Raw genomic sequence first — 25,431 nt, forward strand, 5'->3', positions numbered from 1 at the left:
GACTGAAATGAGACGGAGGGGCTTTTCCTTTAAATTCTTACATCACCAAAGTCATCAAGTCCTCTGTACTGTTCTGTACTGAATTATTAAGCAGGCTGTTGTCTCAGTGACAAAGGGTGCGGTTGCCAGGTTTTGTCAAAAACGAATCAAGTTTGTTGTGGTTGTCAGTGGCGATATTCTACTTCAGTACTGTTTAGAAGTGTGTCTACAGTACACCAGAAACATCATCAGGCAACACGACAAAGATGGAAAAGTACAAATGAAAGGTTATATCACCTTTAGAATTACACATTGCTGGTGATAAGAGTTATTGGTGGGTAACTGGAAAGAAACGGAGAGGAGATAAGGAAGAGGGTTTGGTATGAGCTGGTGGGTGGAGTTTGGTATGAGCTGGTGGGTGGAGTTGTGTAACTGCAATCTTTGGAACTTGTTCCTCAAAGTGCTTCCATTAGCACATCCTGTCATGGACTGTATGTTTTGTTGTACTGAGTTTCATTTTCCAGCCCCTGCAGTTTAATTGAGTTTATTTGGATACTAGTCAATTCTACTTGCAACCACCAGATGGCACTGCTAAAGCCTTCTGTTTTAAGATGATACAGACTAGGAAGATATTTCTCGTTCTTGTTTTCAACTCAGACAATGGAATTCACACTCTGAAGCTGTGGATAGGATCAAATTCCATCCTTCTTGCTGTTATGTTGTCGAACAATCGTCTCAGTGAAACGTTTATAACAGTTTATTAATGATTCAGGATTTTGCCATGTTTAGGGAAGTTCCTTTGCCATGCCAAGGGAGGGTCTTTCTAAAATGTAAGTACATTTCAGGATTGATGACGATATTGATCGTAAAACACGTACAATAACATGCTGTGTGGTGTGGACGACCAACCTTGTGCATTAAAGAGTTCATTTGGGCTGTCTAAGGGCCACTCCCTATCATCAGTCTGTTATCAAGTATCTCCCAGAATGCATCCTGTTTCTCCACCCAGCTGAGATGACCCGGTAGTGTCTGAGCCAGAAGCCATTGTGTGTGCACTTCACTGTACACTAAACTAGATATCCGAAAATAGATCTGTCTCTGGTGAACCCAAACCTGAGGGACATTTTACCTTCTGAGAATCTCCACCCAGTAGCCTTTGGAGAGTGCATCACCCAGTAGCCTTTGGAGAGTGCATCACCCAGTAGCCTTTGGAGAGTGCATCACCCAGTAGCCTTTGGAGAGTGCATCACCCATCACCAAAGTAGATACAAAAACAGAGACAAGACACTGTACATACAGCTGTTGTTTTAGTTTTTAATTGTCACCTAGTTCCTGTCACTACAAAGTGGTGTCAATGAATCATCCTACTGTACAGATACATTGGTAGAAAGGGTTTTTTTCTGAGAGTAGAATTGCTAGAGACAATACTATATTTGGCAAATTGGACCAGAGCTAGGGTTAGGAAGGAAAGGTATGTGAGGGGACATATGACCAAATGTGCAAATCTCACATTTGGAGGATAAAGTTGGCATTAGGCTTGTGTTGGGTAGGTCTGTGGCCTAATAAAACAACATAAAACGCTGTTTAAACATAGAAAACATCTCTTTATTATCTGAATACGTTTGGGTTGTTGCAGCTGAGTGTTTGCAGAGAGTTCTAAACGTTTTTTTAGGGGGTGGATGCGGGGGGTGGTGGTGGTGGGGTGTGGGGGTGGGGTTTGGGGGTGTTGATGGAAGGGGTGGTTGTGGGGGAGAAGCATAGATTTTCTGGGGTGATGTCATCACTGAGCATGCTCCCTCCTGCAGCATTGCATTCCATTCCTCAGACACTGGAACAACACAGACCCTCTGACCTACCAGCTCCCCCTTACCAGTCCCCCCTCCTCTACTCCCCCCCTCTCTCTTCCTCTCCCTCCCTCCCTCCCTCCCTCCCTCCCTCCCTCCCTCCCTCCCTCCCCCCTCTCTCTCTCTTCCTTTCCCTCTCTCTCCCTCTCTCTTCCTTTCCCTCTCTCTCCCTCTCTCTCTTCCTCTCTTCCTCTCCCTCCCCCTCTCTCTTCCTTTCCCTCTCTCTCCCTCTCTCTTCCTTTCCCTCTCTCTCCCTCTCTCTTCCTTTCCCTCTCTCTCCCTCTCTCTTCCTTTCCCTCTCTCTTCCTCTCTCTCTCTCTACTCTTTTTCACCTCCAGCGCACCTTTGGACTTTGGGTTGTGCCCTGTCTTTTCCACTCTGAAGCTGAATGCCCTTTATGCTTCCTGTGATTTTGTTCCTCCTGTGGTCTTGAACATGGCTTGACTTTGTGGGACAGCAGGCTGCTCAAGGTTACAGTGTACACCAAGCCAAAACGCTGACAGAACAGAGTCAGGGACTCTGAAAGACAGCAGATTTTTTAAAGCAACTGATTCATAACTCCTATAGACATTCCCTCTTACACCACACACACACACTCCCTTGCTGTAATCCATGTTTCCACATTTTAGATTTTCAACCTTCAAAAAGGATCAAAGCAAACACTTTCATTCAGATAGGGTTATACAAAGAACCCTCTAATCAGACACGCATCTAACATCATCTTCAGCTTGTGTGTTGAGAAATAGAGTAAGGCATTCCCAGACCCGCACTAAGTCCAGACTGAATGAGAGTGATAGAGCAGAGTGGGGGAAGGGAAGAGAGAAAAGAGAGAGGGGAAAAGAGAGAGGGCACTCGATGAGGGAGCTAGGGAAAATCAAACTGACAGAACAAAAAGACAGTGCGGTGAGAAGGAGAGAGAGAGAAAGGGGAGAGGAGGTGGAAAATATATATTTTATATACCAAACGAAAGGGGAAAAGGTGAGTGCAGTACTTGTGTGCTAACCGCCTTTGCACGTATGTGGCTGAGACTGGGTGACTGCGAGTGTCTACGGCAGAGAGGACATGACTGTGCTTGCGTGTGCGTCTGAGGGACTTTCGTTGGATCGTGTTGTGCTCTTTACCGCATTTCGTAAGAGATTGACCACTCACCTTTTACGGACGGGGAGTGGTGTTGTAGTTCAGCAGGATAGGGAGACGGGGGGGGGGGAGTGGGGGGGGGAAAGGAGTGGCTTTCTGTGTAGTTGTCTTTTCTGTTGGAGCCTGCCCGCTCAGTGGTGGCTCAGCAGTGACAATAGAGGACTGAAAGCGCCGAGATACAGAGAGAGGAGAAGAAGGAAAGGGAAAGAGAGAATACCCAGTTTGTGTCTGACTACATTTTTCTCTTCAGGTATGTAATGGGCACACAGCACAAGCTGTTAGACACAGGCCACTCTGAAGAGGGACATACCTTGTTCATTGTGAGTTTGAAAAGTGTTTCTGTGTGTGTGTGTGTGTGTTATACTGTATGTATTTTACTGGGTGTCTATGACATATGTTGTACAACAAAGTCACTACTTCAAGTGTTTTACAATACTTTCGGCCTCAATGTTTGCTCAATCCTAACAATGTCTATTCTACGTGAGAGTTAAGGTTTAGCAATGGCTCTTTTGGAGCCAAGTTCGGTGTGCTTCACCAAAAGAGAATTCCTGTTGTCTTTAGTCACACTGTTTAAGTTGCTCTGTTCAGATTGTGAGCTGTCAACAGTTCACCAAACACCTACTTCTCCACCCTTTACACACACATTTCAACATCAGCTAACACTGAGGCAATAGGCAGGGAACAGGTTGATGTAGCCTTCCCTAAGACGAGTCTGCTATGGGTATGGGTATACATGCAGGAGACTAAATACCACACAGAGCACAGTATACCGTTAGACAGTGAGGATTTCAGCATCAAAGCATTGTCAAACAAGTAACATGACACTGGCCCTGTAACCAAGTCCAACTGGCTAAATACCTCCCACTCACCGCCTTGAATCACTAGCTTTTCAGCGGCTAAAGCGGTGTTGATGATAGGCGATCAGATGCCACGGAGAACTGGCACGATGTGCCCAAATGTGAATTGTCCCAAAAAACGCTGAGCCTCGAGGACAGCCGGTGACTGAGTTGCGTGTGTTCCAGAGCCTGCCATGGCGTCCGCAGCTCCTCAGAAGAGGATGGTCTCCTCCGTCTTCATCACCCTGGCGTCTCCTTACCGAGCCACCGTGATTCAGCAACATCATGCCCGCCAAACCCACGACGCCCTGGCCGGAGACATCCAACACACGGCCGTGCAGGTTCACCCGGGGGGAAGTGACACGCTGACACGCAGGAAGGGGAGCGCTGGCACTGAGGCCCGGGGAGGGAGCGCCCAGAAACAGGTGGAGACTGCTACCCTTCCCAAGGTCAGACTGTCAGTCTCTCCTCGACCCTCAACACCCAGCCTCCCCGACCCTGGCTCTGTCCCTGTCGCTGAAGCTGGTCTAGGGGATGCAGAACCCGGGAAGGACACGCCACGGACGACCTCTGAAGGTAGAGAAGCCTGTAAGAGTTAGGAAAACGTCTCCCTTCTAAAATGTATGAGGGGGAAAACATTGGTAACATCACATCTGATGTGAGGCAGCGAACCTTTCGTGTTTTGACAGTTGGTGGACGCCTGTATCTGCCGTCAACTATCACCACATTTATACCCAGCACAGAATCAATACATTTCCATTTGTGGCTTAAACCTAACTTTGTTCTCTTGTGTCTCTCCTAAAAGAGCTCTCTCCTTCACCTCCTCCTCCACCTGTGTTTGTGGACACAGACCATTTGACGCAGGGAGCTCCACCCCTGCCCCCTCCACCCATACTTGAGCCCTCGCTGACTGCCCCTCTCAACGGCAGGATCCCTGTCCAAACACCCGCTCCAAACAAACAGGTAGGATTATGTGCTCTACAAGTCTGCTGAGATTCTGAAATTTAAAACAGTCTCTGTTATTGTACCACTCGAACCTCATAACACCCCAGTAAGAAAATTGAAAGTAGCTGAACTGATACTGCTGGGAAACAGATTAATGTGTTGGTAGGGGGGGGGGGGGGGGGGGGTGAGGGGGGGGGGGGGGCAGCTGTGTTTTAGATTTTAGAGTCTGTGACACAGCACAAAAACACGTGACTTCTACAGAAAGATTAGTCAAAGAAAGCAACAGGATGTTATCTAAACTGTTGATCTTCCCTCTGGGGCGCGTCACCCTCCACTCAGCCCTATTATGGTGCGCTTCTGCGCTTTCTGGAGAAACAAAGAAAACACAGGGTAATAAACCTGGAAGACTAGCAGAAGGAACGTTGGGTTCAAGCACACTTTTCCTCTTTTGGTCACAGGGTAATGTATGCATTTGGCTCAGAGCAAAATGTATGATCTTGTGTTTGAGGCCCCTTTCTCCCACCCCCAGCCACCCAATCCTAGAATAGCAGAAAAACAAATGATCAGAAAACTTACAGCAGAAAGGGTCTCATCACGCCTTATGTTTGATAACATCTATCGTCCTGTGATCCCAAGTCAGTTTGTCAAAGTACTGTCGCCACCACAGACAAAAGCGTCATATTTCTTTGTTTGTGTCTCTCTTGCTGCCAGTCGGATGCACACACTGTGGTTTTAACTTCATCACTATTTTACCCTAAGGGAAGAACAGTGAAACCAGATACAAGATCACCAAGTAGGGTGGAGGATCCTAACAATATCCTGGGGGCCCTGGAGGGCCCGCTGGAGCCAGGCATGGAGAGCAGGGGTATGATGCCAGGCTCAGTAGGATCCTACTCTCACGGATGTAATCCTGTATGACTCATCTCTGACTCTTGCTGTGTCTACATTTCAGAGGTGTGCGGCTTCTGCCGGAAGCCTGTGGCTCTCAGTGACCCGGCAATAGATGCCCTGAACCGGACATACCACGACAGCTGCTTCCAATGCAGGCAATGCCGTGTCCCCTTAGCTGGGAAACTGTACTACAACAATGCGGGAATCCCACTGTGTGAAGATTGCTACCAGGTCTGTTCTACTTCAGTAATTAAATGTACTTGTGGTTGTTGATCAAGCACTATCTTATTTTAAAGCAATAGAACAAATCATGGCGCCACAGATTGGCACATATATAATAAATCATGCACACAGAAACACACACTAAGATTACCTATTGATACATTGTACCTTAAAGAATGTGTATAGCCCTTTTTTTACAATCCGCTCTGGATAAGAGCGTCTGCTAAATGACTGAATGTACAAGCCATGTCACAGAAGGCTTTGCATACGCCCATAGCACTGCACCTATACCAACCCAGTGAAGGGTATAAGCATTTGATATATATATATTCATTAATGTATAAAGGATTACCTAATTTATCTAATCTTCCGTGTCTGTATCAGGCCAGCTTGGAGCTCTGCTGGGTGTGTGGCGAAGTCATCAAAGACCACGTGATTCGTGCTCTAGAGCGAGCCTACCATCCGGCCTGTTTCACATGTGCAACATGCAGTCAACCCATCGGAGAGCAGAGATTTGCCCAGGGAGAGGTTGGCGAAGTCTACTGCCTTCAAGACTATTACAGGTAAAGGCAGGCTCGTGTAAATCACACGAGATGTTGTGACATCACGTTTGGGCCTAACTAAGACAAAGAGTCGTTCTGAAGTAGTACTTTGTTCTTTCTCTGCCCTGCCACGCAGGAAATATGCTCCCGAGTGTAGTGCGTGCCAGCAGCTGATCATTCCCCGGGAAGACGGCACGGACAGTTACACGGTGGAGTGTCTGGGACGGTCCTTCCATGAGGACTGCTATCGCTGCGAGGTAATCCCACCGATCCGTTAGACACACCGATGTGACAGGACACAGATTCCAACGCCTCTGTGTGCGTGCGTGAGAGCGTGACGTACTGCCACCTGAATGCTTTTTTCTAGAGACTTGTTTTTTTTTGTGCACGTTATGAATAATATATCTAGTAATTATTTTTTTCCAAGCATTTCTTTGCGCTTCTTTGAGAAGGACAGTGAGGAACCATGGATAGCCTGCGATTTATCATGTTGTTCCTGGCTGTGTCCATGAAATAAAAATTCTTCTTTGGCTCTCCTCAGGTCTGCATCACCCAGCTCTCCCCAGAGCCAAACGACCACGGCTGCTATCCGCTGGACGGGAGAGTGCTCTGTAAATCCTGTCACCTCACCCTGGTTCAGTCTGGTCCTCTCTAGGACTGGGGTGATCCACACGACATGACAGACATGCCTCTGGGACGGAGTCGACGGAAAAGCTTAAGGAGCAACACCCGTGGGGCAGGATTCCTGAGAACAAACGGAAAAAATAACAGCCGTTGGCATCATTGACAACTGGACTTTGAATGTGTCCTTTGTGACAACATGCTTTTTAAACAATTTTATATATGATTTTTTACATTGGCAAAAGTTAACAGTGGCTTTTGTACTTTTTGATTAATTTGCACTCTTTGTTAACACTTTTGAAATGCACCAAAGATATTTATATTCAACAACGTAAATCAATTGTTTTCTGGTATGCATTCCATGAAGATAATGTAGTGCTGTAAGTTCTTTCCCCTTATATCCTTTCATACAAAAATCCACTAATATATTAAATTTGTCTTTTGATACTTTAAATTTGACATTAATGACCATGGGGTATGTAATGCCAATGTAAGCATGCTGTGTGTATGCTACATATGATCTTCAATAAAGAGAGGTCATTTTGGCCATATTTTACATGGCTATATTGTAGCTAATATTGGAATCCAAACGTTATTATTTATAGAGGACAGATACTGTACCGAATAAGTATAAATATCATGAGTGAATGTGACGTTATAGTAAGCCTACATTTCGAACCAAAACATCAGTTGTAAGTCTAACATATAGGCCTACATATTTGATCTGACGTTTCAATCTAAGGCAATATTAATCCATCAAAATATGTTTATGTAGCCTAGGCTATATATTTTGTGAACAAATAAGCCCTATTGTAGAAAGTAGCCTATCGCCTATATAAAATCAAAATAATTCGTCTATTCAATTGTACAAATACATATTCATATAGGGTATTTCACATAATTTGAATAATAATTTGACTAGTGGGCTAATTTAATACTGTCACAAAGATTTATGAAAGACACATCGTGCTGTCGCATGATCACATGAGCGCGCAAGTCATGAGAAACCGAGCCATTAGGGAAACGCGCAGCTCGCGCCCGGTCTATGGAGAACTGCACACATTCGGAGGGATTGGGACAGCGCTAGGCCAAGATCATTTTCAGACAGAATCGGTCGTCGCTCATTTTGTGAGGCGGACTTCCCGACCGGCGGGGATTAAAACGTGCGAGAGCATATGTGTATGAAGGGGGAACATAACAAACAGGATGGTTCGGGAAACCAGACACCTTTGGGTGGGAAATTTACCCGAACATGTTCGAGAGGAGAAAATTGTCGAACATTTTAAACGGTAGGTTACGCAAGAGGGATATGGAGAGGCAGCGCGCGCTCTTCTCAACACTGGTTAGCTAGCTAGCCAACTAGTGCTAGCCATGACTAACACCGTGCGGCCTGTCGTGTAGGACTATTGCTGGATTTACCCGTGTGATTACTCACCAGGAATTATATATTGACAGTTGGGTACATCACTCACAACTCAAACATAAACAAAAACTAGCTACCTAGCTAGTTTGATGAAACGCGTTGTAGCGCAGTGGCCAGTGAGCCAACATTAGCAAGCTACCATTTTGTCGTTGCCTACTACGCTTGCCAGCTAGCTCATCAAGATCAGGATCCGACTATTGCCTGGATTGTAAATATTAGGTATATCAAACGCCAACTACCCATTATTTCAGAGTAGTTAGCGAAGTTATTACGTTAACATGTTGGACTAATCCTCTCAATAAGGTTATACATAATTATTAACGAAAACATTATGAGTTATTAGTGCTACTATTCAATGTACAAACACGAGCCAGCAATTCTTTCCAGCATTAAAACCGAGCCCAGAGACACCAGCTAGCTTGTTACTACTAGTAGTACCACCACTGTAGCAGTCCTGTTAGCAAGCAAGCTAATCGGTTTAAAATATGCTTGCACACAGTCCTCTATTTTTTGTCACAATTTCATTCGTTTTAGTTGGGTTCTTCAACAAAGTATACGTTAAAAGAATATTTTTTGTTTTTGAATCCACAAGGAACTATCATTCGTAGCCATCGTCGGGCTAGCTAACTTGATTGCCAGCGAGAGTAGAAAACTATGCGTACTATTTCGTGAAATGGTCGTTTGTCTTATCAAATAATTAGAGGAGTCATTTGGCTGGTGACTTGTTACGTAGTCATAGATTTATGTTTATTTCGTGCCCACTGCCAAACGTATCCTAAATCATGCTTGACGTACCATACGTGCTACGATTCTACTAATGCGTAGCGCATGCAGTGGGTCTTTACGATTTGCAAAACACACAAAGTTGCAAAATACAATTAGTAGACTGCACCAACGAACTGCAGCATCATTAGTTAATAACCCTAACATAAGCGGAAGCATACTAAAGCCTCGGGGTTTGGCGAGTTTTTGCAACTGTTGCTGAAACTACAGGGCTGTTGAATGACACAAAATGCCTTAGGACAATCGTAGATGAAAGCAACTTGAATGTCTTGTTCAACTTCTTATTTGTCCCCCCTCCCCTCCCATTCCCCAGCTATGGACGTGTCGAGAGTGTTAAGGTTCTTCGGAAGCGGGGTTCCGAGGGTGGCGTTGCGGCCTTTGTGGATTTTGTGGATATCAAAAGTGCACAGAAGGCTCACAATGCTGTCAACAAGATGGGGGACAGGGACCTACGCACTGACTACAATGAACCAGGGTCTGTTCCTAGTGCTGTTCGGGGCCTGGAAGACAACCCGCCTTCTAGCAGTCATGGACGGGACGTAGCAGGATTCTCTAGGGGGGCAGTGGGTCCAGTGTTTGGCCCTCCTGTGTCTCTCCACTCCAGAGAGGGACGTTATGAACGGAGAATAGACGGGTAAGTGGACATGGTCTCCCACTGAAGTGCTGGGGAACTTGGGTGTCAGATAAAAGTATTTATCCCTACAATAACATGATCACACTGTCGGGTTGTAAATCAAAAATGGGAATAGATTCCTGAAAATGTCACATAAAGGTAATCTTTCTAGGGATCGATGAGTTCTCCTACCTCTTCATCCTGGCCTCGCTCATGGAATCTAAAGTGAAATATTCATTCCATTCTATTTATCATAAGAGGGTATTGTCATTCAAAATGAGGGATATATTAAGTGAAGTGTATCCTGCTTCAAATTTGGATATTACTGGGAATATCCGGGTGAGTTTGGATGTATCACATTTGTTGGAATCTATCCTGGTGAGTTTTTGGATATTTTGTTTTTCCAAAACTTGGGATGTAACTTTGATTTATCCTGGGATTGACGTTACCTGGAAGTAAATCATTGCCTGTGATGGATTAATCCTTCCCTATTTTCTTTATACTCTGAACATAATTCAGTCAGACAACGTAATCCCAAAATGGATCCCACATCATAGAAGGCAGATAGTGGTTTCCTGTTTGTTTTCTTCTCACCACCTCTCCACTGCTGGACATTTTTTGTGGCTTTGGAACATTGGATACCTATTCCTCTGGATGTAAGTGACACGAACAGGATGTAATATATTGTCATTAGGTAGGCATCGTCACAGGGCTGAAATTGTATCTAATTCACCCAATTTATAATTCATTGATTCATGAGTATCTTCAGAAAAAGGAAAATAAATTGTAGGATTTTGTTTCAAAAAGTGAAGAAAAACTGGACAACAAGATTATCAAGATCCATGGAGATATTTTATGAAGCTGTGGCCATGAAGACACCTGAAGACCCAGATCTTTGGATATCCGTCTATTGGAAGTATGTGCAAAGCCCCACGATGGATGTAAGGATGTTGAGTATTGGATGAAAGGGTATAGCTGCCTATACTGGATTACTCTTCTCCAGTGTGGATTTAGCTGTTTATCCCTTCTGCATCAATATCCGGGGTTATGAATAGAATTTGATTTTTAAATCAGATTGAATCTGCCTGTCTGCTCCCTGAAAACTATCCCCACCTACTTGAAGACGGCTGACTTTGTTGGGATATAGAAGATCGCAAGGAATTAACTTACTGAGAAGCAGTGGAATAGGATTATTTGAACCATTTTGGTGAGGGAAGATACTTTTTTTTTTTTTTTTTTTATGTATGTATTTTTTTTATGGAAGGTATCCGGTATAAGTAGTTTTGTAGGGTACGATTGACAGCTGCAGAAAAATCCATACCTAATTTTGTCTGTAAGACTAGTCGAGCTTGCTTTCTCGTACAAGAAGACCACAATCAAGGCGGATATATTTTCTGGCTGGCATCTAGTTCATTTATTGACACATGTCACTTTGGGAAGGCACCCAAATGGCCTGGTGTGACTGCAGTTTTTCTCTAATATTAATGTATTTTTAATCAAACTGTTCTGTATTTTCCCGCATAAGATGAATTCCATCAAGACATTTCTTTGATTATTTTGTTTTCTTCCTTTTTCCATCCAATGAAGAGATTAAGTAATTTTGGATTATACATCAACAACCTTCCTACCCTAACTTGTGCTGCTCGTACTCGATAGTTGGAGATTACATACACGTCACAACAGAGGAAATGTTTTTGCTCAACTTAGATCGAAACAATTTTTTCCCTTTGTTTTTCATTCGGCTCTTACAATTCTGACCACCTAGATTGTATTTGGGATTATATGTTCGGTAACTTCTTTTCAACAAGGTTGGTATTGTTCTGCCTTCTGCATCTCTCTCTCTCTCTTCCTAACCCAAACTTTGCACCTTGTCTTTTTCCTTGTCTTCTGCACTAATTGGTAGAGCTTTTAGACAGAAAAGCGCAGCTGTTTGGGCCAGAAGGCTTCTTAAGATGCCTTTTGTGCCAATGGCTTGTTTTGCAGTTCTCTTCCTCACTGTCTCTCTCCAGTTCATTCTTTTGCTTTTGCTGCCTTTAGTAAGAATTCATTAAGCTATCAGCCAAACACCTTGGTCTTAGCTGTCTTAATATCTGATCTTAGCAGTGTGTAGACAAAACACAAAAAACAATTATTTTTTTGCAATAAGAATACTTAACAGATGCTTTTATCCAAAATGAATCACTATACAGAAGTTGAGGTGAGGATGGATGAGTAGAATCCTGTACTATAAGTGATTTCATGCCCCAGCAGACACATTGTGCATGTTCATTATTTATGTTTATTGACTCTTGAAGTCTCATCCCCTTAATTCAAGTATCTACGCTAGGGTGGGTTACTTGATGTAGTATCTACACTAGGGTGGGTTACTTGATGTAGTATCTACGCTAGGGTGGGTTACTTGATGTAGTATCTACGCTAGGGTGGGTTACTTGATGTAGTATCTACACTAGGGTGGGTTACTTGATGTAGTATCTACGCTAAGGTGGGTTACTTGATGTAGTATACACTAGGGTGGGTTACTTGATGTATTATCTACACTAGGGTGGGTTACTTGATGTAGTATCTACGCTAGGGTGGGTTACTTGATGTAGTATCTACGCTAAGGTGGGTTACTTGATGTAGTATACACTAGGGTGGGTTACTTGATGTAGTATCTACGCTAAGGTGGGTTACTTGATGTAGTATACACTAGGGTGGGTTACTTGATGTAGTATCTACGCTAAGGTGGGTTACTTGATGTAGTATACACTAGGGTGGGTTACTTGATGTCATCCGGGAGCATAACCCAGTTGTGTGACTACAAACTGATTAGCCTAGATATTCGAGTGGAAAATAATGTTCAGTTTTAGCGTCAACAGCTATGATTTGAATGAACAAAATTCCTTCCATGTTTTGTTTGTTAGTCGAATCCCAGACGTCTGGCTTGTTTTTCCATAGATCCCGCTCAGCTGTGTCCCTGTTTGAATATGCCTTGAGGATGACATTTAACAGTGCACTGCCTATTTCAGTAGATCATTGATAAGTGTTTATGGAAATTGCTTTTAACCTGCCAATTTTTCACATATTCAAGTTTTTTTTTCCGCAAGAATAACTCCCAGTCTTTCCCTGTCTTTTAATCTCTCCTTCGTTTCACAGGACCTCGGACAGCCGGGAGCGTGCGTATGATCACAGCCCTTACGGACATCATGAACGTGGTGGCACTTTTGACAGGCAGCGTCACTACAATGCAGACTATTATCGCGATCGTTCCATGTTTGCAGCTGGCCCGGGCCCTGGGGGCAGCGCTATCAGTGGGAGCTTTGACACCCCGGAGCCCCATTTCGAGCCCAGAATCCGAGACCCTTTTACTTTGACCAGTGGTTCGCGTCGTGACCTCTATAGAGAAGACAGGGGGCGCCGAGTGGACAGAACTTACCATCACCGCCGTAGTCGCTCGTCTCATTCCTCACAGTCTAGACACCCTTCCCCTCAAAGGACCACGGGACAGACACCCAAAGCCCCCAATTCCCCCAAAAGAGCCCCCCTTTCCCCGGGGAGAACTCCACACTCTCGCTCCCACAGTCGGTCATCTAGTTCCGATTCGGTCAGCAGCACGAGCAGCACGGGCAGTGGCAGGTAGGTCACACTTGTGATTTTTCATTATACCCTTCAGTACCGTTTGTGTAAACAACCTGTCTTGTGTAACGTGAGGGGGGGGGGGGGGCAGTCACTTATTCTATTTAATCAGATTCTTTACAGTAAACGTGTGGCTTGGGAATGGGAATCAGGAATTGTACTTTTGTCTGTTTTGACAGCAGCGATTCAAACAGCAGTTCAAGTGATGGTTCTCGTGCTCGTTCGGTACAGTCCTCTGCCACACATGGCCCTCCCTCTCAGCCTTCCATGGGTCTGGATACAGATGAACCACGCCGAAGCTTTGGAATAAGGGTGCAGAACCTTCCAGTGCGCTCCACAGGTGAGACAAACGCGCTGTGTGCAGCTTGTAAGCAATGCTATGTTGTTGTTATTGGATATTATGTTGTCAGACTGTGATTAAAATGTACTGTAACACTGAGTGCAAGAAAGACGCATTGCAAATACAATGTATTATTATTATGCACTTTGACTTTGGATCACAGACTATTTGAACGTGTTTTCAAGGCTGTTTGGATGAAAGGGTATCTCAGTGCAGCTGCACCTACATTTAACTCTTCTCTCCCCTCTCCAGACACTAGTTTGAAAGATGGACTCTTCCATGAGTTCAAGAAACACGGGAAAGTGACATCGGTGCAGATCCATGGGGCCTCTGAGGAGCGATATGGCCTTGTGTTCTTCAGGCAGCAGGAGGACCAGGAGAAGGCTCTCACTGTCTCCAAAGGAAAACTTTTCTTTGGCATGCTCATCGAGGTCACTGCCTGGAATGGCCCTGGTATGAACTGCAAAGGGATGGGCGACTCAAATTTGTATCTGTGTTACTTTAAAGCTACATACATTTAGAATATAAAACATTTCCCAGACATCAAGTATTATTTTATGTCTTGTCCTATTTCGCTAACAAATGTTATTTGTTGACTCCTAGAAACCGAGAGTGAGAATGAATTTAGGCCTTTGGATGGACGGATCGATGAGTTCCACCCTAAGGCCACAAGGACCCTGTTTATAGGGAATCTGGAGAAGACTACCAGTTACCAACAGCTCCTTGACATCTTCCAACGCTTTGGAGAAATTGTGGTATGTGTTGAATTACAACCCAAGTCTAGAAGGTTCCAGGGGAAACGTTGATGCTTAATTTTTGTATCCATGTTAGCTAAGAGTTATGTTTTCTTGTCTTCCTGCAGGACATTGACATTAAAAAAGTCAATGGTGTTCCTCAATACGCCTTTGTGCAGTACTCTGATATTGCCAGCGTTTGCAAAGCTATTAAGAAGATGGATGGAGAGTATCTGGGAAGCAACAGGCTCAAGGTATTTGAGTTATGTGCAGTATAATCCCCAACATAGGAAGACCTTGTATTTGGATGGTATCATCGGCCTAAACTGTGAAGTTGTGTATCATGTTTTTAATGTTAACTTTGCAGCTGGGGTTTGGGAAGAGCATGCCTACGACATGCGTCTGGCTCGATGGGTTGGCGTCTAACATCACTGACCAGTACCTCACACGCCATTTCTGCCGTTATGGACATGTAGTTAAGGTCAGTATAATGTTCTCTGTATCTTTTGCATTCTGTGACATTGAGCATATTTACTGAGGGACAAACTTTGAAGAAATTTTTTTTTTTCTTTTTGCAGGTTGTGTTTGACAGATTGAAAGGGATGGCTCTTGTCTTGTACAACAACACTGACTTTGCACAAGCAGCCGTCCGAGAGACCAAAGGATGGAAAATTGGTGGTAACAAAATAAAGGTAAGGAAAATGCAAGGAATCTGTATGCTAGTGTCTGAGATTGACAAGACTTTTAATAAAATACATTGTCATGCTTGTTTTTGTGCAGGTGGATTTTGCCAGTCAAGAGAGTCAGATGGCGTTCTATCGCTCTATGCAGGCCTCAGGGCAAGACATCAGAGAAATCAGAGACATCTATGAAATCCCAACTGAAAGAAGGTATGGTTCACTGAAGCATTAGAATAATGTGTATTGGACAGATTTTCTGGATGGTTAATATGGCGATTGTTGAAGAAGTAAGTAGTTGCATTGTGACATTTTTTGTAATATATTAGTTTCTGCTTGTCTCCCTGCCACCCCCTCCCGTTTTGTTCCAAATTTGTGGTTTACAGAGAGGAACGTAGACCTCCATACCACGAGTTCACAGCTGAAAGAGCTTACTATGAGAATGTTCGCACCCCTGGAGTCTACCCAGAAGACCCCAGGCGAGACTATCCTGCCCGCAGTAGAGAACGTTTTACTGAACTGGAGCATTACCAGGGGGATCACTTTGACCCACGGTTCCACGAAGATCCCAGGGAGTACAGGGACTATCGAGATCCTTTCGAGCAAGACATCCGAAAATACACGTACATTCAGAGAGAGAGAGAAAGGGAGCGGGAACGTTTTGAGGCTGACCGTGGCAGGTGGAGCCCCTCTCACGGACGACGTCCAATCACTCCTGCCGTTTCCCCTTCGCCATCGGAGCGCGTCCCCAGAGATTCTGAACGACGGGTCTACAGCCAGTCCTCTGAGAGAAGTGGCAGTTGCAGCTCCCTCTCACCACCACACTTTGACAAAGCTGACAAGACTCCACTGGAACATGGCGCCAAGACTGATCGGTTGGATAAGGACACACAACCGGCCCCGGCTGAACGTGGCCCTGGAGCTGAGAAAAGCAAACGTGGACGGCGGAAGGAGAAAGCTGACAAAGAGAAGGGTGAGAAGATTAAATTGAGAAAGGGAAAGGTTCAATCTCCCAGTGTCCCACCTACCGAGACAGAGTTGGAGACTAGCCTTGAAGCGGGTTTTGGAAGGGGAAAGGTTTCAGACCAGGACAGCATCGAGAGGCAGCGATATAAAGGGGATAGTGATCCTTCTACAAATCAGACGGCGTCAACATCTCGCTATGATCCTCTTAAAAGTGAGAGACTTGACATGGTAAAGGCTGAGGGTGTAGAGGTGGATGGAAAAAGTAGATCCAAGAAACACCAAAAAGCCGACGTAGGAAATGATGGGAAAGACGTATCTGTAGATTCTGATCGCCTTGCAGCAAGAAAAAGGCGTTTTGGAGATGCCAGTGGAAAGACCATCAGACAAAAAAGGAGTAGATTGGAGGATGAAGATGGGAATCAAATTCCAGATTTTGGACCTAGCACTGCAGTTGATAGTGACGGCAAGCTAAAAGATCCACAGCGGAGAGATTCTCGGTCCAAAACCGAAAGGATGGTGTTTCTCAGCAGTCACAAGGAAGGACAAGATTCTGGGGCCAGAGGACAGGGAGAACCGTCAGAGGGGCCCATTGAGCCGGTGGACTTGAACCGCCTTCCAGGGAACATTACATCCAGAAGGTATTCCCACGAGGGCAGCGTGGACCAGGAGACTAAAGATCAAGAACAACACGCCGTTTTCAAATACGGTGCACCGACAACGGACAACGACAAAAGTGGAAAGGAACGGGAAGAGCATGTGGATATTGACCTGTCTCAGAGTTACCGGAAACAAATGGAGCAAAATAGAAGGCTCCACCAACAGCTGCAGGAGTCTGACAAATCAGAGAAACCTGGAAGTCCACTAGGTGTGGAAACTGATGATCTTGAGCCCCGAAGTCTTGTGCATGAAGTGGGTAAACCACCTCAAGATGTAACGGATAATTTCCCATCTCATAAACTTAAAAAACTAGATCAGTTTGACATGCAGGATGCAAGTAGTAAGAAGGAGCGTGTCTATCGGAGACAGAAAAGTGAGGATCCTGAGTGGAACAGCACAACCCCTCTGGGATTGCAGCACTTTTCCCACCATGCAGATGATGAATTTGCTGATTTTTCACACCTCAGGGAAGTTAAAGCTGAGGATAAAGTACATCCAGACTTGGAGCTAGCAGACAAACGGGCGCATACCACTCAAATATCCAAGCCAAGCACTCCTCTGCATGGAAGTGATGAAGACCAGCAAAAGCGCTGGGAGAGCCGAGTCAAGCAAGATCTGTTACCTGACTTGAACTTCAGCAGAAGTCTTGGGAAAAACCTGCATAATCGTAAACGGTTGGAGTATGGAATCGGACATGATTTGGAACCTGGGGAAGTACGATCTGACTCAGAAGAAGACAGAGAGAACAAACCGCACTCTCCAATGCCCTCTACATCGGTGCCTTTCTCCGAGAGGCCTAGGGGTGACAGATTTTCAGATCCCAAGCTAGCCACCCTGGAGAGGAACAAGTTCTACTCCTTTGCACTTGACCAGACCATCACACCAGATACAAAGGCGCTGTTGGAGCGTGCTAAATGCCTGTCCTCCTCAAGGGAAGATAACTGGTCTTTCTTGGACTATGATTCTCACTTTGCGGGTTTGCGTAGCCAAAAGGATATTGAGAAGGTGGAACCAACACCACGACCTACACCTTCTTGGTACATGAAGAAAAAGAAAATTCGCAGTGGGTCTGAAGACAAAGTAGATGATAGAAAGGAAGAACCTAAGCCAGAAGAGCACGAACGCAGGGAGTTGTTTGCTTCCCGTTTCCTTCACAGCTCAATCTTTGAGCAGGATTCTAGACGCCTGCAGCACCTAGAAAGAAGGCATGAGGACCCAGAGCATGGCCAGAGCCAACAAACTGGTCAACAAGGCACGGCAGACACACAGCCAGACTCTGAGCCAGTTGTCCTGTTCCATAGTCGGTTTTTGGAGCTTACACGACTGCAGCAACAAAAGGGGAAGGACCAACTGCAACAAGAAGTTAAAAGGGGAAATCTTGTCGATGAGAATAAAACTGAAAAACCAATTGATCAAGAACCGCAACCTCTGCAGGTACCTAAAGTGGCAGAGCCCCTTTTGGAGCCAGATATCAAACCTGTTAGCCCTGCAGAGGAGCCGCCCCTTGTGCTCAATTTAGGCGTTTCACTTGCACCTAAGGAGATGTCTCCACAGGATGAAAAACGTGTCATTAGAAGTCCATCTCCAGATATATTACCAGTATCTATGGTTAAGGAAGAGAACAAATACAACAAACAACAATCGTCAACCCCACCCTACCCACAAGTTGAGATTCCACCTCCTGCAGCTGAGGGTGTTGTAGCCCCTGAGCCAGCTCCTCCACCAGGCAAATTTAAATCTTCACCAAGTGAGGAGAAATCTGAAGATGTGACTCCAGTTGTAAAATCCCTTATGGTTGAATCGCCCTGTGACATTGATGGTGGTACTCAAGAAGCGTCAGTAAGCGGTTCTGAACCAGAGCTAGAGCCAGGACTTGAGCAAGCCACATCTGAACTAACTGAACTGAAAGTTCCTTCACTTCCTGACACTGCTGAGGAGATGGATGTTTCGAAATCTGAGGAGTCTTACACTGCCAAAACAGAAACCCACTCTGATACGGAAAATAAACTTGATCAAGATAAAGTGCCTGTTTACGTTGAAGCAAGCGAAGAACCAGTCTCGCCTCCTCAGAAGACTAAAAACAAAAAGAGTAAGTCATCCCCTATTCAAGTTGCTCCTGCTCCTTTTACCTCTGTATCTAGTACTGAGAAACCTGTCACACGAAAGAGTGAACGCATTGATAAAGAAAAGCTCAAACGAGCATCATCGCCAAGAGGAGAGTCTTCAAAGATCAGTTCTGACTCTAAATCCACAGCCAAGTCTCCAATCCACGGAGCAGACTGTGAGCAAGGCTCAGAGCAGAGCATATCAACTGGACGAGCAAGGCGTAGAAATGTTAAATCTGTCTATGCAACCCCACTTGACGATGAGACACGAACAGGAAAGGACGCATCGGAGTCACCACGTTCTGCACGGAAACGTGGTGGTGATAAGGATGCACCACCGCAGCAAAATGAAGAGCAGGATTCCCTTGTTCCGAACACCTCGAAAAGGGGACGTCCGCCCAAGAATCGAAGACAGGGGTATGACGCTTCTTCAAGAAAAGGTGATAGATCAAAAATGGACACCAAAGACATTGACTCAAATGAATCAGAGAGTGGGGAAAAAATCCCTAAAGCCTCGAAAGGTCGTCATTCTCCATATGCCTACAAAGGGTCAGGTCAAGTAGCCCAATCCGGAAGCAGTAAAGGAGAAAAATCTGATATTCCTGATGATGTTCAACAGCAGACAGATATTTCCGAGGATGACAGTTTGGCTCCACAAGATCCTTTGGTGTCTAAAGACAATTCATCTCTACACGATGTGACAAAGAAAGAAGAGAAAGTCAAGCAACTGGTAACAGATAAAAAGGATCAAGACAAAGACAAGAATAACCCACCTGAAGACGAGGCGTTTGGATCTGTATCAAGTGAGAAAGGGGTCGAGGCCCTAGTTATAGATGAACAGCCCTCTTTGGAAGACAAGAAAACTGTTAAAGGAAAATCTGCCAAGTTGACACGGACCCCAAAGTCTCCAGTTCTCAAGAACTTAAAAATTAGACTGAATGTCACAGAGGTGAAAGATTTACTTCAGTTAGGAGATGACGAGGCAGGAAACCAAGACGATTACTTAAAAAAGACCAAACCAAGCGACTCAAATGACCAGCTTCTAGAGTGTAGTCAGAGTAAGGAAGAGAGTCCCAGTAATGAGGACAATGAAGAGGAAATGCCAGATGCTCAGCCTCCCTTGGATCCCTCTCAAGAACTAGAGCTGGTCCAAGCTGTGGAGAACATTGCTAAACTTACAGGTCCAACCCTACCTACAGACCCACACCCCCCCACTCCACCAGTCCCCGCTACAGAAGTGAAATGTGACACGGAGGAGGAAAAACCAAACAATCCTGCCAGTGAGAACGAACTAATGGCTGCCATTGATTCAATTACTGCCGAGGAGGCAACTGTTCCTTTGGCTCAAGATCCAGTGATTGCTCCTGCTGCTGTAGAGTCAGATTCGGAAATGAATGCCTCCTTCCAGCCAGTCAAGGGAATCGAACCAACAATACAAACATCCTCTTCTCCGGGTGAGGCTCCTTTCCCTAATACGCCCAAGAAAAATTTAAAGGGGCGAGCAAAAACACCCAAACGGCCAAAAAGCCAAAAGCCAAGCAAAAAGGAACCCAGCAAAGAGAGCTTGTCAGAACCTGAGAGCTCCTCCATCGCAACATCTGACAGCACATCCTCCAACACTCAGACCATAGTAGAATGTCATTCGTCATCTGCTGGTGTCATTACAGCCACGTCTTGGAAGCCAGAACCTGAACCATTGGTTGCCAAGGTTGCAGATGGGACAGCAGAATCAAAAGTATTACCTGTAGAGCCACCTCAACATATCAAACCCGTCTACCCTTCTACTAAAAGTCCTAACTGTCCCAAACCTCAACAACCACCCCCTGAGTGCATCTCACCCTCGTTGTCTCCACCCCCTAGCCGACCAAGTGTCAGGCCTCTACAGCCAAGTAGGATCCCAGTTTCTCCACCAGATTGGCGCAGCCAGTCAAAAGACACAGGGTTCCTATCTGCAGTGTTACCAGGCCCCTTTGAAAATCAGTCGCCTCCCTCTGACCATGAAGGCTTGGATCCTGATCATAACACAAGTGACTTAAGACGCATTCTAATTAAAAATAAAAATGTTTCACTTCCAGGAATCAGTTCCCTTTCTGGCAATTTGGCAATCCCCACCCCTAATAATCCACACATATCTGAAAACACTACTCAACCAACTACACTGGTTGCTGTGCCAAATAAAATCCCACTAGCAGAAAGTAGACTACCAACTCATCCAGCTCAGCCTATAGTCCGACCCCCTGCCTCCCTACCATCTCCTGAGACAAAGTCAGTTGTATCTGTCATTGCGTCCACTGCCACTTCTGTCATCAGCCGTGTTTGCAATCCTCCTGATTTGGAAGAAAAGGGGAATGCCACTGGAGCAAATCCCGGTATGGAAATGCAACTTCCCAAACCGACCTACCGATCCAGCATGGAGGATGGTGGTTCCTACCATGGCCCATCAGTCGGTGAGGAGGGGGGAAGCGCTGGGCGTTTTTTGGTTGAGAGCTCCACTCTTAGTACTGGATCAAACCCAGGGCTAAGAGTGAACACCTCAGAAGGTGTGGTAGTTTTGAGTCACTCTGGGCAAAAAAGGGAAGGCCCTCTTCGCCTCTTTGCGAAAATAAGCCAGATCCCACCTGCAACGGCAGTTGACATGGAATCTCAGCAGCTTGTATCAATGCCCCAAATAAAACAGGAAATGTATACCCACCCACAGTCAAGCACTCCGAAGTGTCCTCCAACGTCAGCAGACCATGGTCACCCGGCTAAGACACAGCAGGCCGTGTCCTCCATAAAACAAGAAAACACAGGTTTGGAAAAGATGGAGTCTCACTACCAGCCTGGGACTCAAGGAGGAGTTGTAAAGCGGCTTCAGCAAGCAGTTGGAGGCCAACAGGTGATTGGATACCATCATTCAGACTTTACCATGTTGCTAAAGCATCCAAAGAAAGTAGAAGGAGCAGATGCACTGAATTCTGATGGGGGAAAGCTGTCTTGGACGTCTGCCATAAGTCCAGCAATAAGCCCTCACTTGCCCTCGCCTGCTGGCAACCACGTTGGCTTTGTCTCTGCCACAGCTGGTGACCGAACTCCCTCTCATCTCAGTGGCGTGAAACAGGAGCCCCGTTCTCCACGGAAGTCAGCCCACCCTCATTCTCCGTTCTCGTCTCAGATAGGCTCTTCTTCCCCCAAAGGTATCCCAGTGATGTTAACCTCAGGCCTGCCAACCATGCAGCAGTATGTCACCAGTGTCCACCACCCAGAGCAGTCTGTGATCATGCCTCCTCACAGCGCTCATGGTGCTTTGGGAAGGATGTCTCCCCACCGTGGAGCCCAAAATATTCCCATGGCGCATCTTGTCCAGGGGGAAGTGAGGGTGAACACCCCGCCCCTTTCTGCAATGAGTTTTGGTATCCATGGAGAACCCCTTGCCTCTCCATGGTCAGGCCCGATGCAGCAGCGGCCCACCTCCCCCCAGACCGTCGGCAGAGACATGGTGCTGAAGGTAAACCCGGGCACTGTGAGGAGCCATGACGGAGAGCAAGAGGATCCTAGGCGCTTTCATCCGGCTGCTGGGAGGCCATCTGCCACTCAAGTGAAACCAGAGACTATGCAGCCAGATCCCCGTGCAGCTCTGCGCAGCGGCATGCAGATGGACCAGTACATCACGTCACCCAGGGACGTGCGTGTAGTCATGCATCACCCGCAAGGAGAGCGCGCCGGCCCAGAGCCGCACGCGGGGGGACACGTTCAGGAAACACTCCCGCCTTCCTCAACCTCCAGCAGCATTGCCTCGTCCATGTCTCCAAGAGCTCACCTGCTGTCTAAAGGCGTGTCGGAGAAGGATGGACCAAAGCCGCTCGACGCTAAAAGGCCACACTCTCCCAGCAAGGATGGGATGATGGGGATTCGAACCCCTGTGTCAGCTATAGCATCTCCTCAACGGGTTCAACTGATGGGGTCAGGTACAGGAAGCTCCTTTCCAGAATACTCCACCATCTACAGCAACACGAGGGGCATCCATTCTCAAGTCACTGATTCATCTACTGTAGGGATCCAAGCACCTGTCAACATAACATCAGCTCTGGTGAGTTTAAACAATGCAGGCTATTTGGAATAGTACAACAATTTGTGGGTTTCTGCTTTCTGGTGGAAAATACGTAAATTTCGTTACTTAACCTTATCTTTAACGTTGTCCTTAGGGTGGGGAGCATAGCCAGGCACAAACTGGACACCAGCCTGTCAACATGGTGCAACTTCTTACGGTGAGGCACTGATCAGTAGGAGGAACACACAAGGAGTCAGTTAGATGAATTTGAAGCTGGTTCTTGTTGTGTTTTATATTTTTATTTATTAAAAACAAAAAAAAACATGTTTTTTTTTCTTCTTTCTTTTGTACTTTTCCATTTGAGCAGAAGTACCCAATTGTGTGGCAAGGCCTGCTGGCGCTGAAAAATGACACAGCTGCTGTCCAACTGCATTTCGTCTGTGGCAACAAAGCCTTGGCTGTGCGGTCACTGCCACCACCACTGCCAGAGGGAGGCCAGTTGCTCCGAATTGTCCAGAGGATGAGACTAGAGGCCTCTCAACTTGAAGGAGTAGCAAGAAGAATGACAGTAAGTGTATTCAGGCTTTACCTGGATGTTGTAACATTCCTTGAAGCACAGTCAAGGAGCGTGATTCGATTGGCCAATTGAAGTGCTTGCCCCACAGGAAATCGGAAGTGGAAACCAAACTTGTGAAACTATATATATATGTATAAACACACACACAATTGCACTTTTATACAAATACAGACAAAAATTAATTAATTAGAAGACAATATTCATGTAAAAAATCTTGGGTGCCCAAGACTTCTGAACTTTGTGTGTGTTTTCACACTGCTCTCTGTGCTTTAGGGGGAGAGTGAGTTCTGTCTTCTCCTTGCTCTGCCATGTGGACGAGACCAGGATGATGTCCTGAACCAGACCCAGACCCTGAAAGCCGCCTTCATCAACTACCTGCAAGCCAAGTTAGCTGCTGGTATCATCAATGTTCCCAACCCCGGCTCCAATCAGGTATGCATTTTAATGAAGTTATAATGCTATTCAACTACCTGTCATTTGTTTCGATGAAATGTGAAAGGTTTGGAAATATTTCACTTTCAATAGGTCACTAATTACTGCCATATCAACTGCCATTTTTCTTTTTCCCCCACTTCACCACACAGCCTGCCTACGTGTTGCAGATCTTCCCACCTTGCGAGTTTTCAGAGAGCCACTTGTCCCGGCTAGCTCCCGATCTCCTAAACCGGATCTCTAGTATCTCCCCGCACCTCATGATTGTCATCACAACCGTTTAATAGCCCCTCCTTGCCCACCTAGCAGCCACCTCATCAGGGGACGATATTAACGGCAAGACTCAGGAAACGAGAGGAACGGAAGGATTTTTGTTCTTGGAGACATTGGGAATGTTAAGGAAACGTCCTATCGGAACTTCAATTTTTCCCTGTCACTCACTTTTTTTGGTCACTCCTGCCTGGTAATTTTGTCCTTCTCACAAACTTGGGGATGGACTAAACCAGAGCTCTGTTCTATATGTGCAGTCTTATTTGATCATTTTCTCTGCTGTATTTGTATTTATTTGGGAGTAATTTTTTTTTTGTGGGGAGATACTTTAATGTAAAGGAAACGAAAATCAGGATCTTGATGAACAAGAATGAGTGAAAACTGGGTGGCCTTTTTTCTGTATTAATCTTTTAATGATTGTGTCATTTTCAATTCTATATAGGAAAAGTATCATTGAAGCTGTTGTTCCACAGTGACAAAAGACATTTCCACATGCATTTTAAGTACAATAATAATGTACAAAGGTTATTTTCCAGCCTTTCCTATAGATTTAATTAACTTCAAAAACTATTAGAACATGTAGAGAGGACCATGTCAGCCAATCAACTCCTTATTTCACCAGCTCTGCTGTTCCATTTTCGGTCTACTGAACCAGGCTCAGAATCAATCGAGTGGGATTTAGGAGTTTTTGAAATACTGGACTCTGGATACTGTAAATATTTTAAATATTTGACTAAATGGAACTTGGACAACTTGACACAGAGACCTGCAACCATGAATATACAAGATGCTGAGATTTGGGAAGAAGAAACAGGGTTTGTGAGGAAGTAGAATTCAACCCTTGGTTTTGTGATGTAAATACTTGTGACAAGGCAGGTTGGTGAACTCTTGTGTGGAGTTTGCAGAGGGCACTTCACATTTTGTTACTCAAATAAAAAAAAAATCCAGAAAACTTGAATGTTAAAGTGATGAGCTCTTTTATATCATATTGATGTTTGTCCTTTTGAGGTGCTCTGTTTGAAATAAATGCTTAGAACATTGTATCCCAAATCTTCCAAGAAACATTATACTGGTATGGTATATGACTACTCAGTCTGGTGCAACATGCCAGTAATAGGCTACGTTTTAATAACTGGAGGCTCAAAGGGGAAGTAAAGCAATTTTTTTCATTTTTAATCCAATTCCTCCTGGT

General features: G+C 45.3%; 2 protein-coding genes across 7 annotated transcripts; both read left to right on the forward strand.

Annotated features, from left to right (window-relative positions):
- Window positions 1-702: 702 nt before the first annotated feature.
- On the forward strand, window positions 703-7,593 carry fblim1 (filamin binding LIM protein 1). Of its 4 annotated transcripts, none has more exons than XM_067238855.1 (8): window positions 703-809; window positions 3,983-4,372; window positions 4,602-4,759; window positions 5,501-5,606; window positions 5,694-5,863; window positions 6,239-6,417; window positions 6,533-6,653; window positions 6,938-7,593. In XM_067238855.1, exons 2-8 carry the CDS (start codon window positions 3,991-3,993, stop codon window positions 7,049-7,051), a joined length of 1,230 nt encoding a protein of 409 aa, XP_067094956.1. In that variant the 5' UTR covers window positions 703-809; window positions 3,983-3,990; the 3' UTR covers window positions 7,052-7,593. The 4 variants fall into 4 exon arrangements, with proteins under 4 accessions (XP_067094956.1, XP_067094941.1, XP_067094932.1 ...); XM_067238840.1 differs by lacking the exon at window positions 703-809 and adding an exon at window positions 2,689-2,801; XM_067238831.1 differs by lacking the exon at window positions 703-809 and adding an exon at window positions 3,065-3,210.
- A 573-nt stretch (window positions 7,594-8,166) lies between these two features.
- Window positions 8,167-25,197, forward strand: si:ch1073-335m2.2 (msx2-interacting protein). 3 transcript variants are annotated; one of them, XM_067245420.1, is made up of 15 exons: window positions 8,167-8,306; window positions 9,537-9,857; window positions 12,972-13,451; window positions 13,631-13,791; window positions 14,044-14,244; window positions 14,395-14,546; window positions 14,654-14,779; window positions 14,893-15,006; window positions 15,104-15,217; window positions 15,306-15,415; window positions 15,589-22,999; window positions 23,115-23,177; window positions 23,328-23,528; window positions 23,811-23,969; window positions 24,122-25,197. In XM_067245420.1, the coding sequence occupies exons 1-15, from the start codon at window positions 8,224-8,226 to the stop codon at window positions 24,251-24,253; spliced, it is 9,828 nt and encodes a 3,275-aa protein (XP_067101521.1). In that variant the 5' UTR covers window positions 8,167-8,223; the 3' UTR covers window positions 24,254-25,197. The 3 variants fall into 3 exon arrangements, with proteins under 3 accessions (XP_067101521.1, XP_067101529.1, XP_067101537.1); XM_067245428.1 differs by having other exon boundaries at window positions 13,634-13,791; XM_067245436.1 differs by lacking the exons at window positions 8,167-8,306; window positions 9,537-9,857 and adding an exon at window positions 11,466-11,644.
- The last annotated feature ends 234 nt before the right edge of the window (window positions 25,198-25,431 follow it).

The sequence above is a fragment of the Osmerus mordax genome, chromosome 1 (genome assembly GCF_038355195.1).
Source record: "Osmerus mordax isolate fOsmMor3 chromosome 1, fOsmMor3.pri, whole genome shotgun sequence".
Classification (NCBI taxonomy): domain Eukaryota; kingdom Metazoa; phylum Chordata; class Actinopteri; order Osmeriformes; family Osmeridae; genus Osmerus; species Osmerus mordax.